The sequence below is a fragment of the Lepidochelys olivacea genome (assembly GCF_965140295.1).
Source record: "Lepidochelys olivacea isolate rLepOli2 genome assembly, chromosome: 3".
Taxonomy (NCBI): Eukaryota; Metazoa; Chordata; order Testudines; family Cheloniidae; genus Lepidochelys; species Lepidochelys olivacea.
Genome location: NC_140413.1, coordinates 59,850,902 through 59,868,292, shown reverse-complemented (window position 1 = coordinate 59,868,292; position 17,391 = coordinate 59,850,902). Strand labels below are relative to the sequence as shown.

The window sequence follows — 17,391 nt, the reverse complement described above, 5'->3', positions numbered from 1 at the left end:
GGCACTTCCTTCCAGTGCCTTTCCTACGTTCTTGGCTAATGTGTTAGTTAGCCTTGTAGCTCTCTCCGGCCTATTCCCAGTCTCTCAGTTAGTTGCCTGGGAGTAAATCTGACAATGATAGCTGTGCCTAATTGGAGTTGCAGTGCCCAGAGAGCTACTTCTGCTGCTGTTCCCCAGCTCTCTGTCCCAGTGACACAACACAAATCACAAGTAGATGTACAGATGAGACTTAAGAAAACCCACAGAAAGATTCCCTCAGAAATACATTGAGTTGTCCATTTTATTATTTTGTTACATCAGCTCAGCCAAAACCACACGTCATACCCCAGAAATAGGATATAACGGTGAACACAGTGAGTAGAAATCCAGTCCTAAGCTAACGATCAACTGTTTTTGAGAGCTACTGTTTTTCTAATCTGTTTTCCCCTGGGAAAGGGGGTGGTAAGAGCAGGCCTGCAAGAGTTTCCTTTTCTGCCCAGAGGCATATTGTCAGATAACAAGAATATACTGTACACAGGCTGTTTAATAGCTTAACTTGAACGGATAATAGTTTGCAGTTTTTAAAGAAAAACAAATTTCTCTCTAGGTCAGGCAGTCTATACAGGTATGTTTAGTCCTAATCCAGGTCTCCATGCTTTGGAAGATGAAAATCTATTTTATGAGCACCCTGTTGCTGGAAGCTAGGATTTTTTAGAACTGCTAGTGCTGGTCAGGGTGAGTGCGTCAGATGTCTAAAAGCAGAGTTGTTCATTACCATTTTAAATATGAACTTGAGAGCAATGTCACCAAAAAAAAAAAGCATTTATAGCTGTTTATCAGAACAAGATACAGTGGGCCCCATTCTGACCTTGCTTGCACCACAGTAATTCCAGAGCAACTCCACTTATGTGAGAGAAGTTACTGGGTCAGAATCTCTGCAGGTGTAAATTGACATAACTTGATTGAAGTAAATGAGCTGTGCCAGGTTTTATGTCAGGAGAGGGTTCAGCCCATCATGCTTTAAACCTCAGTGAAGCTGAGATCAGAATCTGACCCAATACTTATAATGTAGATTAGTGTAATGTAAACAACAAGAACTGCATATTTTACTCTACACAGGAGATAGTCTTCATTGGGGATTAAATAATGGTCTTCCCCCCCCTTAGAATGAAAGTCTTTCTATTTAAATGTTATAGGGCCCAGTTCTGCCATTCCTTTTAATGCTGTGAGAATTGGGATGTGAGGATTCATCATAGTTCAGTGGTTCTCAAACTTTTGTACTGGTGACCCCTTTCACATAGCAAGCCTCTGAGTACGACCCTCCTTATCATTTAAAACATATTAACACCATTATAAATGCTGGAGGAAAAGTGGGGTTTAGGGTGGAGGCTGACAGCTTGCGACCCCCCCCAAGTCATAACCTTGTGACCCCCTGAGGGTCCTGACCCCAAGTTTGAGAACCCCTGTCATAGTTGATGCACATTCTAGTTTCAGGGACTCTTCTGCTGTATACATTTCTCAGAGCTTGGATTTTTTTTGCCAGGAAATGAATAGTGGTTTCTTATTAGATATATGTTGTTGTTTTTTTGCTGTTTCTATAGCAACATAAGAATGTTTTAGAAACGAATGACCTCCTACAGACTGAATGGGTCTAACTCAAGTGACATTTCGTGACAATGAAGTTTTTAGCTTATCATTGGAACTTTCCGTAATGTTTGAATTACGTAGTTCTTCTCCATACAGACCGAAACAAGGACTCAGTGTCTTTCAAAGAGATTTAGTGCTGTCTCATGCATTTTTTTCAATGATACATTCCAAGATTTTTTACCCTGACATTTGCAAGTGACTTTTGATAACCATCGAGCAAGCATTTGAATTTTCTTGTCTGGGGAAGTAGAAAAATTGAACTGATTTCCTACATATATATATATAACTAATTAGTTGCTGGGTAACTAACTAATTGCTGGAATAGATAGATAAGGTAGATTTTTCAGGGGTTGATTATGATCTCATATCCGTTTTATGCTGGTGTAACTCTGGTGGGCCAGATCCAGGGCTCCTTGATTCAGCCTCCTGTGCAAAACAGCCAGCAACCTGGCCTAAAAGGGCAAGTGAGGACTCCCCTTATGTAGAGGAATCCTCCACTAGCAAACAGCTGGTACAGGAAGCTCTCTTCCAATTTCCCAATCATAGCGGGTTATGTCACATGACGAGGTGTGGCCAGAGTGCTCTGCACTCCAACATATTCAGCTGCATAATGGTCCCTAGGGAGACATTACCAGCCAACATAAGTGGCTGTCCTATCTTACGCTAGAGGCCAATTTGATCATCAGCAGGGCCTGGATCAGGAGTAGTGTTAAGGTAGCCGCCTGTGTCCCATCCAACACACACATCCTACTCTGAGATGAACTTGGCTGGATGTGAGGATCTGGCCTTCTGACTTCAGTGGAGATACTCATGATTTACACTGTTGTAAACAAGAAAGGAATCAGGCCGTAAAAGTTCAGTGTGTGCATGGCGTGAGGGGGTTTGTTTCCTTCGTTGATTAAATTCTGACTGCTTAGGATATTGGCTCAGATCTAATTTACATTTAATCTAAGTGAAATATGGATCAATGTGAGATTTACGGTTACATATTAATCTTGAAAACTAGCTTGAGTACATGTATAGAAAATGTATACATTTGGGCTTGATAGAGGTGTGTTTCTTCCACTGCAATCAGAGGGAACTGTGGGTATGTAACTGAGGACAGAATAAGGGCATTTATTTTTTTTTGACTGTTAAGGTTTTTACCTTTAGGCTATGTCCACACTACGAAGGAGGGATGTGATTCCTTTGCTGGTGTACATACATTTGTGGTGGTGCTGATCAAGCTTGAGTAGAAGCAGCGGAGGCCGAGCCCAGCCGTGCAGTGTACAGACCCAGCGGTTTTAATTGGGCTTGTCTCGGCATGGCTCAGCCATGCCTCTGCTACAGCTTCCCATGCTACTGCAGCTTCACTGGTGTTTTTACTCGCACCCCTAACTAGTAGTGAAGGCGTAGCCTTCACTGATTCAGTCATGTGTTCAGGAGCAAAAATGATTGCGGGACAGCTCAGGAGACAAGAGCCAAGCAAGTATAGGAAACTTACTTCAATCGGATATTGTGTCTCTGGCTCAGCATGGTGAAAAGCCTTGATATGGAAAGTGAAGACTTGCGGAGATTCAGAGCTGGAAGGAAGAGCCCCTGTTTTCTATCTGAGGGTGTGTCTGCGCTAAGTGAGGAAACTGTTGTAGAGACATTGAGAACCTGAGCCAAAGCCTGTTGAAGTCAAAGGGAGTCTTCAGTACTACAGTGGGCTTTGGATCTGGCCCTGATGGCAGGAAATGGTTGCTTGCCTTGCTTGCCCTTGCAATGGTTTGACATGTCCACACAGCAGCACTGGTTTAATGCTTATAGACACAGCAAGGCTTCAACTGTGCTTGTAACCAGTGAATTCTGGGACTCTTGAATACCATAGTGTCTAGCACAGTTACTGGGGGCAGGAGCTTTTGGATAGTTTTCAAAACCAGAGCACTTCATCGTGTGATGGTGATACTGGGACTGGATGAAAAAGTGGAGCTGTGATGCCTGGGGCATCCATTCCAAACAGGGGAGAAAAGAGAGAGGACTATGCTGATTCTGTTGGCTCTGAGCCAAACCCACCACCACCAGCCAGTACAACCACCATCTGCTTCACCACCATGCCCTTACCCTACCTTATTGTGAACAGTCTTTCTACATTCTCTGGCTAGCCTGTTGTAAGCAGCAGAGATATTAAGGTGTATGAGAATCCTTCTTGTTGGAGCATTTAGCTATTAAGATTCTTGACCATTTAAACAGAAGATCAGAATAATTGCTCAGATACGTTAGTGTTAGGCAGCAGTGCAAACCCCTATGACAGATAAATAGTAGATAAGCAGAATTACCGTGTAATCTGCATACTTCTACTTCTCCAACAAACTAAACATGGCTAATAGGTATAATTGTATGCCTACTAGCCATTACATTATACTGGTAATGTTGCTGAACTTAAGTATATTTCTAAACTCCCAACGTAGCAGCTTAGTTAATGGAATCTTAATAATTTAGGACTTTGCACCACATCCTAAACACAGCTGCTTCTCTCTCCCACCTCCAGGCCCATAGACACTCATAGGGTAGCTTCTTGTGAAAATAAGATCTGCCTACAAATTAGCTCGCACATGAGGTGCAAATCAAATTAGTGTGTTGTTTTAGATAAATGTTCTCAGTTGCAGTATAACATATTAAAAGTCTAATTTCCCTTAGTTGGTAAGATGTCTTGTCAGCAGTTTCCAGCTATTGAAGTCAAATTTTTCCATTTAGGCCTGGCGGATTGGTAAGAAGCCCAAAGTTTATTTTTATTCAACAAAAAATGGTACTTTAGTTCCATACGATTTCTGTTTTCTTTCCCGAGCTAACAGTGTCGGTAGCTGGGCTTGATTACACTCCATTGCAAAAAAATTATTTTCTTCTGCTATTTAGTGGCACATATAATAATTTAATAATTGGTTTAAATATGCAATGACTGTTGCAGTGTCTCCAACACATCATTAGCCATACTGTCCCAGAGTTATTTGCTGAGAATTGTGTGGTGGTAGCAGATAGTTTAATACTGAAATCATATTGTGGCAGAGACTTGATTTGAAGTAGTCCATATAAAGTGACTTGTATATTTATATTACATTAAAAATATGGAAAGAGAGCTTTTTACTGTGAAACATCTGTGCATTCTATCATGTTGGGTTTTCCATAATATTTCCATTTGGATTATATTCAGATTTTTTATTGAATGAAAAAGCCAAGGGTTGGGAGCAGAAACTTTAGAGTAGACAGAAAATTGGTGTAATTTACTTTTGAAGACAAATCTTTTTTCAGTCTTCCAGGAAAGTTACTCTTTGGGATCCAAATTCTGCCCTACTTAATGGACTGAAATCAGTGAGTTTGCATGGAGTGTATATTAGGATGAATCTGGCCCTTTTAGCATAACGGGATAAAGTTACACTGAAAGATGCAATAGTGTAGTTATTTTTCCTTATGACAGTAAATAATTCAATATTAACAAAAAGCTGGATCTTAAAATGTTATTTATGCAATCAAGAGTGCCTGTGTGTGTGTGTCAGATTTAGAGTGGCAGTCTAGAAGGATTGAAGGAATTTGTGGTGAAGTTTGGGTGGGAAAACCAGTGGTCGCCAGAGAAAGGTGATGAGATAGCCAAGGGACCCTTGTCTGTATCACATACTAGTAATGGGTTGGATTTAGAAAAATAAGATTGTACAAGTGTATTCTGTTTATTAAAGATATAACCACTAACAACATTTTAATAAAATCCTAGCAACTGTGTCCTTTCATCAATAAGCCAAAATGTAATAATTGTTTCACTGATTCAGAATTAATGGGAGACCATGTTTATTTAATCCATTGATTATTGCTACAACAATATCATTCAAACCTTCAGCCTTTATACAAGTAGTCTTACCAACTCCAATGGGATTCAGCTCCCTCCATACATCTGAAGACGTGGGTTTTTTATCCACGAAAGCTTATGCCTAAATAAATCTGTTAGTCTTTAAGGTGCCACCGTTGTTTTTGTGGCTACAAACTAACACGGCTACCCCTCTGATATCCAATGGGATTGTGTGTCTCGGATCAGGGTTTAAATAAAGACAGATGCATAGCAATATTAAACAATGGTATATAAATTGGGACCAATTTGAAAACCCTTCCAGGCACAGTTCTGCATTGAAATCAGATCACAATTATAAACCCCTTGCCTGATAGTATTTGCAAAGATGAGCGTGCTCTGTGAAGGTTGGATTAGGGTTGAAACTTCCCCAGCATTCAACAAAGTTTGATTCTGGTACTATGGCTCTTGGTCAATCTCAAGTATATTAGTGGGTACTTGTCATTGTGGGTAAAACTTATCTGTGGTGTAGAGGGCTGGCTCAAGGCCATCCTCACTGCTTAAGCCATGAACAGCGATTGGTTTGGGGGAACCTCTTGCTAAGCAGCCACTCAAGGGAGCCATTGCAGCCCTGCTCACTGCAGGAAGGCCTTAGGGAGATCAGTAAGGAATTCCACATAGAGTACACATCAAAGTAGGCACTGCATCTGCGCGTGTAGGGATTTTTTGTTTATAGCTACAACTTTGCCATTGCATAAAGAAAAGAAAAAACAAAAACAAAAACACCCTAGGGCTCTAACCATTCCAGTAGCATATTTTAGCTCACATTAATAAGTATACCCAGATGTCACACTGAACTCAGCAAACTCCATAAACTCCAGGCTGTTTCATCAGTTTTAAACCAGTGAGCTCTATGAAAGTCAACAGAGTTATATGGGCATGAAACTGGTGTACTAAAGTGAGCATCAGGCCTCTCAGCTTACACCTTCTTGATTATACAGACTAAGGAGCTGTTTAGTGTGCTCCAAGAAATGTGAGGAGAACCAGCTATGAAGAATAATACTACAGGAGGCTGGCAAAACTTAGTACAGAAAAGACAGTGTCTCCAGCCTACAATTACTACACTTTATGTTGTAAATACATGACATATTAGTTGTAAATAGATACAGTGGGGGAAGTTGACAGGTATATTCTCACACCATTCAGGAAGATGGGTGCTGGTAGCAATGATAGCAGCCAAATCTATAATTCTCAGGCACAGGAAAGAGAAAAGGGCTGAAAACAATGACAGACATTTCCTAAATGGGGAAAACCTGTGTGCAGTTCTTAACCTATTACTTTAATAAAGAGGTTATGGAAATGGAAAGATACAACAAAGAAGAACTGGAATAATAGAGGGACATGATTATCCCGCCTGAAGCTTTAGGTGAGCCATGGGTCCAAGTCACACAGGTGTAAATTCCATTGACTACAGTTGGACCCCTAATGTTTCCTGAAAAACAAGCAAACAAAAACTCTTAAGTGTCTGAATTAATCATTCAGTGGAAAGTGATTTATTTCTGGTAAATCCAATAAATGCTACTTGCATAAATGCCCTTGCATCAGTGGCAGAATAGACTTCTAAGAAGGGATCTCGTTGCGGTATACAGACTTATAAAAGGAAGTGAGAGGATAGCTGTTTGGAGGCAGTGTCAAATATAAGGGTAAGGGACATGAACAAGTAAAGAAAGGGTGAAGGACTCAAGAAATTTAGAAGGATTTTTTTTCACACAGATTTAACATCAGGAAAAAATTACCCTATTTCATTATTTGCCTATAAATGAGTTACGTGAGCTTTTGGGATGAAGATGGATTGTAAGGCATAATTGCTAGTTTGGAAGACAAAACTAACCTAGATTAACTGCAAAGCACTGAAGCACATGCTTAATTTTAAGCATGTGAGTAATTCCATCCCTGTTCAGCGAAGTATTCAAGATCGAGTGTCTTGCTGAGTAGGGTTGGGATTGCTCATGTATTTAAAGTTAACCCTGTTCTTAAGTGGTTTGCTGAACAAAGGCCTTAATCCTCCTCATAAAAGAATGACTGTATTTCATTTGAGCTGGTGTTCTTGTGAACATTTTAATTTTATTCTATGAGCATTTTATTTTTCTGTTCCTATTTCGCTGTAATATTTGGTAGCTGTGTCTCAGTCATAGTCCCTCTCTTATGACTTCCTTTCTTGCAGACCGTGGCTCACCTCGTGATTTGGTTATTAGAGACATAACTGACACTACAGCGGGACTATCTTGGACAGCAGCTCCAGGAGCAGTTCGTCGTTATAGAATAGTATGGAAATCGCTCTATGATGGTCAGACTGGGGAGAGCACAGTTCCTGGAAATGTAATAAATACTGTGCTGGAAAATTTACAGCCAGAGACTAAATATAAGATTTCAGTCTTCGCTTCCTATAGCAGTGGAGACGGAGCTCCTCTAGAAGGAGAGGCTACTACTGAAGGTAAGTGCAGTACAGCATAGCCACCCCAAAGAACAGCCTAAATTCTGACCTGGGGATATTGTGACATTATTATCCCACACATAAACTCTTGATACTCCTATTAATGCAACTTACATTGACAAGAGATTAGACCTTATTTTTTATTAACCCCTGCCTTAAAAAAACCCAGCCAAACCCTTGCCCCTCTCAACTCAATGAAGTACTTTGAGAGGTACGTTGTTTTTGTGGCTACAAACTAACACGGCTACCCCTCTGATATCCAATGGGATTGTGTGTCTCGGATCAGGGTTTAAATAAAGACAGATGCATAGCAATATTAAACAATGGTATATAAATTGGGACCAATTTGCAAACCCTTCCAGGCACAGTTCTGCATTGAAATCAGATCACAATTATAAACCCCTTGCCTGATAGTATTTGCAAAGATGAGCTTTGCAAATACTTTTTTTTTTCTGAGCTATGATTATTTATAATCATAAGTCATTTATATCTCATGGAACCATATTCAGCTACTTTTATTCACGTTAAATTATACCCTACTCTGCAAGGAATCTCATTGAAATTAACGGGGTTACTTAGAGAGTAAATTACAGTTCAACGTGAGTCAGTGTGGCAGAGTCTGGGGATAGTTCCTGGGGCTTTGTGGGTTGGAGGGTGTGGTTGTTGGGGGAGAAACAGGAGGAACAAAGTGGCCAGGGTAGAGAGAGAAGTCAGAGTTAATTCCATTGGGGTTAGTTAATTTTCCTGCCCTGTGATTTCTTCCTCCCAGGCTCAGGTGACTGGGTTTGAAGTTGGCTGCATCTCTTACTCACAGTTCTAGATTTTTCTTATGTGACAATCACTGCATAGTATTAATCTTCCTAATGTTACAACTGTTTGAAAATGAACAGACCAGAATGGAAAGACTAGATGAGCCTTGCGGTCCCTTCTAAGCCTATGGTTCTATGACCAGTTCCAAATGCTGAGAGAGGTTATTCTAGCATTCTGTGGAATACCTCTCAGTGAAGTGAAAACTGACTCTGACTCTGGCGTGCCAAGAAGGCTCTGCCTTGTCAAAACCTAGGGTGGCATGCCCAGCTGACAGCCAGTGCCAGACATGCCTTCCATTTCACTTCAGGTTTTTTATTTGACAGTGTTTGCTACAAGGCAGGAACATGACTTAAGAAGCCTGGGTGTTATTGCCTGGAGAGTGAAACTGAAGTGCTTTATAAGACATCCACACTTTTCAGAACTGTTACTGCCTTAAGATTAGTGGTGGGAGGCTCACAAAAGATTGGGCTGGTCTATTTGTTTGGAGGTAACCACCTAATAGTTTGGATGCTTGTCAGTACCTTATCAGAACTATCTGAGTCTCTTTGGTCTGAAAAAGTGGGCTTCACAGGGAGTTTTGCCCGAATAAAAAAATCCCCCTCCCCCCCAAAAACATACAAGTCATGTCTGCAGGATTTGGCCCTTTTTCACTAGCATTTGGAAGCTGAACTCATTATTTAAACAATAAGTTACCAAAAATGATGTTTTACTATGTAGAACTCCTTTATTATGCTGGATTGCTGTGTTACATGAATTGCTCATTTTTTTGCTCTGTGCTGGAAAGCATAGTTATCTAAGTATAGCTGTTGTGTTAATTTACTCCAGTGAGATCAGAAAGTTTTCATGGTAGGCTCTTAGAAATGCAAATGAACTCCTATTTAATGATATGCTGTAATATGGAAGGACAAATCACAGATGATATCTGTAGTGCTGAATGAATGTGTAGATATCTCTGTGCATGTTTTTATGTGACAAAATAAATATTTATCCATATTTTTACATTGAAAAGTGTCACCAAATGCCAGGAGGGTGAGAGTAAACGAAGAGACAGAGAATTCAATGAGAGTTACATGGCAGCCTGCACCTGGGAAAGTTGTGAGCTATCGTGTAGTTTACCGACCAGTCAGTGGAGGAAGGCAGGTGGTTGCAAAAGTACCAGCTACTTCCACAACTACAGTGTTAAAACGACTTCAGCCTTTAACCAAATACAACATCTCTATTATTCCAATGTATAAATCTGGGGAAGGAAAACACAGGCAAGGAGAAGGAACAACAGGTATGTATTATATATAATTAAATTTGAATAAATAGTAAAAAGCTTATGATTAAAGGTATTGATTGTAGGGGGGTAGAAAAGCAATTGTACAGTAAGTAGACAAAGTGTTAGCTAATTCGTGATCTGCCAAATCTCCAAGAACAGGAATTAACAAAAAATTGCTAAAGGATTGGCTTGGAGTTGGGACTGTTGAAAATGTTACCTGTGTCATGGCCTGACTGTTGCCTCCTGCTATTTGAGGTTGGGGTATACCACTTTTGTTAGAGCAGCAGACCTGTTCTGGTGGCTGGTCCTCAGAAGTCAATGGGAAATAAGTGTTTCTGGACAGTTCTGTGAGAGAACGTTGTTCCTTCAACAGACCACTTCTCAGTGGTTTGTTAGGACTTTGTAATTTGTCTTTGGTTCTCAGGTATTCTTTAAATGGTTGCTAGGTATCTTATTCCTTGGCATTGTCCTCATGGGTCATCTTCTTCATATGGCTGACATAAATATAGAGCAACAACTATACATGTACATTTAGATGGTTACGTCAAATAATTGCATCTGAAGTAGCAGGGTGGTGATGTCTCCTTAGTATTCACGAATCGGGCATTGAGTGTTATATGTTGCATAATCTGTTCTGGGTGACCACAGTCGCACTCTGGAGAGTCTTTAATTTTCCATTTGTGCAGCAAGTATCTGCATCTGCCAAGGTTTGTGCAGGTGTGATGTAGGATTGCCCATGAGCTTTGTGGGAGATTGAAGCCAGGGATCTTCTGCGTCAGGTCTTTCACAAAGTGTTTGTTTGTGACTTCTTGTGAACTGTATTGGGCTTTCCAAGCTTCATCTGGGTTGAAGTTGCATTGTTGAAGGGATGTTAAATTGTTAAATGCATGGGTCCATGAGGCTTACATGATTTCCAGCAGTGGTAAGGGGCGTTGTTAAGGCCTTGGTGGATGGGAAGATGTTCATTTTCCATGATCCTCTGGAATTCCCAAAGGGTCACGGTATCATGGTGAATGGATAGGGGAGCAATGTTTGACAGCACTTGCAGCCAAGGTTCCGGGGTTGACTTGAGAGTTCCAGTGATGCATCACACTGCAGTGTTCAGCTGGACATCAACAAGTTGAGTATGGCTACTTCTGGTCCATACCGTTGCACAGTACTCAGATACAGAATACCCATGGGCCATCGCTGATGTCCTTAACACTGATGCTGATGGTCCCCAGCTTGTGGTTGCCAGTTGCTGTACGAGGTTGACCCTTGTCTTTGTCTTGGCAGCTCCCTTCGTGGAAGGTTAGTATGCGATCTAGTGTCACTCTGAGATAGGTCAGCGTGGGGTCATATCACTCAGTGTTGCTGCAGAAGGTCACTTTCAGGGTGTGCTTAGTGTTCCTGTTATCAAGATGGAATGCAGTGACTTGTTTTGTGAGGATTTGGCCTCATCAGTGACCATGGTTTACAATGATCTGCAGTAGCTAAAACAGGAGGGAAAGTGACTAGAGGACTACCCATGGAACTCTGGCCAGGGATAAAGTAGTCTGTTGAAGGAACAATATTTTCTCTCAGAGCCCTTTAAAATCAACACACCATGCATTAAGCCTTGGTAAGGGGATTTGTTTTGAGTAGTGGAGAGCCTCATTAATCTGATCTGCCCTCTTTCTGATACAAGTGCTTCCTTTTGCAAGGCAATTGTCTGGTGCTTTGCAGAGAAAATCAAATGGATTTGGATTTAATTGTGTTCTGCCGTGGATGTAGGGCAATATCTGAGAGATACAAATGTTACAACTTCTCTGCTTCAATTGCGGCCAGTGTGGCTCACTGGGGTACTAGAGTCATTGTGAGCACATTGTGCCACAACGTGCACTTTGGACCCATCTCATGCTTAGCTGGTGGTGCTCAGGGACGAAGAAATGTGTCCATTATTGGTGAAGATTGTGAAAATTTTGGTTAGGAAAGGCAGGTTGCTGGCTTTTATTAAGAAAGTGCTTGTAAGGCTGTCGCTTGACACTAGTTAGCTATTGTCAAATGTCTAGCTTGTAAGCCTTGGTTATGGTTATTGGGAAAGTTGAGGTGAGATAACTGTCAGATATCCAGCTGCCTAAGATCTCCATGGTCTGTGTTAACTGTGGTACAGACAAGGCTATGACACAGAGACTGCACAGGCATTGTAGTAGGTGATCTCCTCCTGGTGGTGGAATATCTATCTGACTTACCTGTGAACTCAAGTGAGAGTAAACAGGTCTTCCCTCTCAGTTTTTAGATGGTTCTGCATAATAGCTCTTCTGCTTCAAGGACTGCCTCATGGGATTCTGGACAGCTCCATCTTGTCCCTCTTCTTCTTCCACATGTGTATGAGGTTTATTAATATAAAATAAAAGGTAAATAAAACACAAAATCCCAAAACAAAGTCCATTCATAAATCCACACAACCAAGGTTTCTCCTCCTCCTTTCCCAGGCCTTTCTGCTAGGGATCATTGCATTCCCTCCCCTGCTTGGCCAGGGTCTCTCCATGCCTGGGGAGTTTTCCTCACTCTCTGCATACCGTGCCACAGATTCCTGCGCTTTCCCCCCTCTTTATACTGGAATCACCTGATTCCTCTCAGGTGGGGCTCATCCTGTAATTAAGGTTGACTTAGCCCCAGGCTCTTCAGCTCATGGGCAAGCCAGCCTGTTACCTATCTGATTAAGGCGTTTCTGCTGAGCACCTTACCCAATGCTTGGTAATGACTGGGGTATGAACAGCTAGATAGCTGAGGCTCCAGCTGGACAAGGCAGGTGTCATTTGGCTAGGATGAGGAAGTAACTGGAAGAGGTGACAAGGTTATTCATGATCCCTTAAGCGAGGGGGACCACCATTTGTTAGCTCCTGCCTTACATGGTGATATCCCCAGCAAGCCACATGGCCAAATAGACAGGAGCTTGTGCCTGTGCTTTGCTTTCTGTTCAAGAGCTATGACCATGTATTGCCAGCAGTTATAAGTTATCACACAGCTCCTTCTAAGCAAGCACTTTTATTGTTAAGGTAAAAGCATTTCAGAGAAAATGTATTAAAACAATACAAGAACCTACACACATTCTAAAAAGCTTACCAGAGGTCAACCCCAATTCCAAACTAAGATGCGATTGGTGTCAGTTCTTCAAGACCCACAACTGGGTGTTTCCTGTGGTTGCAAGTTCATCCATCATAGATCCTGAGCCAGAATGAAAGTTGGGCAGATCAGCCATTTCTTTGTACAGCTTGGGCCTTGATCTTGGCCTTTGGTAACAAATAGTCAGCAGAAAATGACCTTCTCCTCAGTGTGTAGCTTCAAACAGCTGGGTTAGTGTATAATTGGAATTGGGGAATTCTCATGAACAAATTGGAGAAAGTCCAGAGAAGAGCAACAAAAATTATTAAAGGTCTAGAAAACATGACCTATGAGAGAGGATTGAAAAAATTGGGCTTGTTTAGTCTGGAGAAAAGATGACTGAGAGGGGACATAATAGCAGTTTTCAAGTACATAAAAGGTTGTTACAAGGAAGAGGGAGAAAAATTGTTCTTTTTAACTGCTGATGAAAGGACAGGAAGCAATGGGCTTAAATTGCATCAAGGGAAGTTTAGTTTGGACATTAGGAAAAACTTCCTAACTGTCATGGTGGTTAAGCACTGGAATAAATTACCCAGGGAGGTTGTGGAATCTCAATCATTGGAGATTTTTAAGACAAACACCTGTCAGGGATGGTCTAGATAATACTTAGTCCTGGCATGAGTGCAGGGGACAGGACTAGATGACCTCTCAAGGTCCCTTCAAGTCCTATGATTCTATAATTCGCTGATTAACCTCTCCCTAGGGATTCCCCAGGAAATCCACTGAACACTTACTGTCCCCAAAGTCCATACTTGTCTGGCACATTTTTAGTATAATTTTTTAATTCCCTCATCTCACATCTGTCCCATCTCCCCCCCCCCCGAGAGGTTACATAGATTCCTCGTCCACAATAACACACAAACTTAATACAATAAGGTCTTTCAAGGACTATGCAAGAAATTGCCATGTCTGTCACTAATGGGACCACCTGTTTGCTAAGCAGTGTCTCTTGCCCAGGAGCACATGACACCAGTACACTCTGATCTGAACTGGCTGCCTGTTAGTTTAGAAATAGTAAATCTCTAAATGGCTTAAGACCTTCACCTACATGAGACACTGGCTCTCTCCCCTCTGCCACATTGCCTTCTGAGTATAAAAGGAGGGGTCTGCTGGCAGGGTATTTTTTATGAAGGGCCTCAACTTTGGATTTTATTCCCCTCCTTGGTGTGACTCAAATAGATTTGTTAGTCTCTAAGGTGCCACAAGTATTCCTTTTCTTTTTGCGAATACAGACTAACACGGCTGCTACTCTGAAACCTGAATCTTTTGACCTTCAGGACATGCTGCAAGGCCTGTCTCTTTACCCTGAAGGAGGAAGAGGCCTGAGAAGGGCTGGTGGTATTTGTGGGTGAGGGCTGTTGGGCTTGTTTTAATGTCTGGTTGGTAATTTTCTCATTTTCTGGTTTTGGATTGAGAGGAAGCATATGATCTTGCCTCTCATGGCTTGGTACTAGTGCTTATGCCAAGCAAAGCCAGCGTGAGCCCGGAATAGGTATTTTTAAAATATTGTTTTAAATTGAAAAATACACATACAATTAATAACCAATGGCAGTTGTACATGGGTTTTTTGCAGTAGTATTTATTAATATTTTTCATATACATAAGTGATCTAAATTATGGCTTTTTCCACTTTGATCTTTGCAGCCTCTCCATATAAACCACCCAGAAACCTGAAAACGTCTGATTCCACTATGTCAAGTTTCAGAGTAACTTGGGAGCCAGCCCCTGGGGAAGTGAGAGGTTACAAAATAACTTTCCATCCGACAGGAGAAGATAGACTTGGAGAACTAATTGTTGGGCCATATGACAATACAGTTGTATTGGAAGAGCTTAGGTATGGCTAATAATTCTTTTAAATTTGGTGTTAATAGTTTAATCATTAGAAATAAAACGGCTCAGGTTATGAACAGTTCTACCATCCCTTCTTTACAGCAATGTGTTTATGAAAAAAGTATGTATTTTTCACAAAGATACCCCCTTTTCCTTAGTTTTAATGCTATTGTAGGTAAGGCTGCATTAAGGCCACAATGATACAGAGGCTGGCAGGTAGGACAGAGTCAAACATAAGTAAGAAAAACCTTTAAGGGCCATGGGCTTCCAGGGCATTGTTATTCAACCTCAGAAAGGCATCTGTAAGCATGGATTCCGATGTTCTGTCTGTGATCTCACTGGGGCATGGGAGAGAGAAAGATGGTGTGCTTGGTACTAGGAGCAGTTTTTTCTAAAGAAATTTGAAGCTAAAACTGTTGCAGTCTAGTTCAGTTCTGGATAGAGCTCTATGTGCATTATGGGGAAGAGCCAGAGATTTAAAGATACAATTCTGAGCATGTCATACTCCTACATCAGCGCTGGGAATTGCATGGGAGCATCAGGAATTGTATTTGTGTCAGTTGGGCATGCTCAGAGTGGCACCATTAAAAATCTGACCTCAAATGAACAAACTATGGTATATAGTTACAGATCTGGAACCAGATACCCAGCGGGTATAAGGCGGGAGAGCTCCATTGGCTTCAATGGAATTACACCACATTATATCAGTTGAGGTACTCAGGGCTTTACATTTCTGGACCTTCTCCTCTATAGAAAAAAACTGAGTAGTTATCTTTAATGTAACGAAGGACCAAATCATGAATTCCTTAGTTCCTCACTCAGATGCTGCCTTAAGGAAAACTCTCACTGAAGTTCGGAGGTATGTAAGCAAACACAGACATATGGATTTAGAATATGTACTATACCATATAGCATAATATAATAATAGTCACTATAGAAACTGTGATCATGCTTCACATGTGAGATATCTAAAAAGCAATCAAATCCACTTTAAAAGGTCTAGTTTATTTATTGGTGAAACATTAGCATTTAGCTGACCAAATTGATTTGACATATCCATGTTTTGTTTTTTTTTACTCTTGTAGGGCAGGCACTACCTATAAGGTAAATGTTTTTGGGATGTTTGAAGGAGGGGAGAGTGCACCACTGGTTGGCCAAGAAATGACCACCCTTTCAGATGCTACTGTGATGCCATTCTTACCCGGAGGTAAACCTGATCACATTGAGGCAAATGGAATAGCTGTCTTTTGTTTTTTAATGTTTCACATAGTTTTAGCATTTCCCTGTCACTTTTATCATAAGATACCACAATACATTTAACTAACAAACATTTATTTACAGGGTTTGATGAATAGTAAAATCTGTATCCTCAGGTATGCCAAAATTCATGAGTACAGTTCTCCTCCACTTTTATTAAAAGGTCACTTCTGTTAAGCAGCACTGATTAGTCGAGACTAGGTTCACTGTATTTAGAAGCCATACATACTTATGTTCACTCATACAGGGCCAAATGCTTGAGAATGCTGCCCTCATAAGTGAGTTGTGCGCACAGGGTGAAATACACCTCTGCACAGAGAGCCAGGACAGGGCCTATCCACCACTTAGCATCCTTAAAATAGGTCTTAAGTGGGCATAGGCCTTTTGTTAGTTGTCTGCGCAGGGGTGAATTTCACCCTGGGGTATTGTACACAGGACTGAGGAACAATGCATGTAATGGCCAAAGGAGCTACTCTCCCTGTGTGTGGTATTGGGCCTGTGTATCTGGATTGACTCATATTGTCCACCGTTCCCCATCTATGCCCCTGGAATCATGCGTGCTGGGGGTGCTGCTGCACCCCCTGGCTTGAAGTGGTTTCTATTATATACAGGGTTTATGGTTTGGTTCAGTGGCTCTCAGGACCCCCACTATAAAAATTGTTCCAGTGCCCCTGCTTGGAGTTGAGCTCCAGTTTGTATAAAGAGTGACAATCAGTTTGCGAGGGACCTTGCTTCCCTTTACCCTACTGTGCTTGTGCAAGCCATGGCATTTCTTCTCCATTTCAGGCCTGGCATGCCCCGCAGAGAGGGACAGAGGGTTTGGCCCTAAGTATCTACTGTAGAAGTCTATCCTAACCTCTGTCAAAGGTCTCTCAGAAATGAATTTGATAAAAACCTACTTTAGGCTGCCAAACATGATGATCAGACAAAGATAAATTCTTTTTTTCCCTAGCCTTTTTAAAGATACTTTTTTTATTCAGTGCCCTCTTTGAGCAACATGTTATGGAAAAATAATACTTATTTATAGAACATTTATCAACAGCAGTTAGAAAATGCTGATGATGTCCTTCAGTAAGTAGGTTTTAAACTATTTTTGGATTGCCAAAAATTGAAGTACACAGCTCCCTTTTTTTGTAACAGGTAGGCAGAAAACCCTAATCTGTTTGCAATTACAAATGTTATTTACAACAT

General features: G+C 41.2%; 1 protein-coding gene across 6 annotated transcripts in view; it reads left to right on the top strand.

Moving 5' to 3' along the window:
* The window catches only part of COL12A1 (collagen type XII alpha 1 chain), a 135,076-nt gene that overhangs the window by 36,328 nt on the left and 81,357 nt on the right, over window positions 1–17,391 (top strand). For 5 of the 6 annotated variants that reach the window (XM_084623180.1, XM_084623178.1, XM_084623181.1 and 2 more), the window contains 4 exons: window positions 7,647–7,916; window positions 9,736–10,002; window positions 14,758–14,947; window positions 16,029–16,150. The exons of the other annotated variant lie outside the window; for it this stretch is intronic. In XM_084623180.1, the coding sequence (XP_084479306.1) occupies window positions 7,647–7,916; window positions 9,736–10,002; window positions 14,758–14,947; window positions 16,029–16,150 (849 nt within the window). The remainder of the gene's footprint in view (window positions 1–7,646; window positions 7,917–9,735; window positions 10,003–14,757; window positions 14,948–16,028; window positions 16,151–17,391) is intronic. 6 annotated transcript variants of the gene reach the window in all.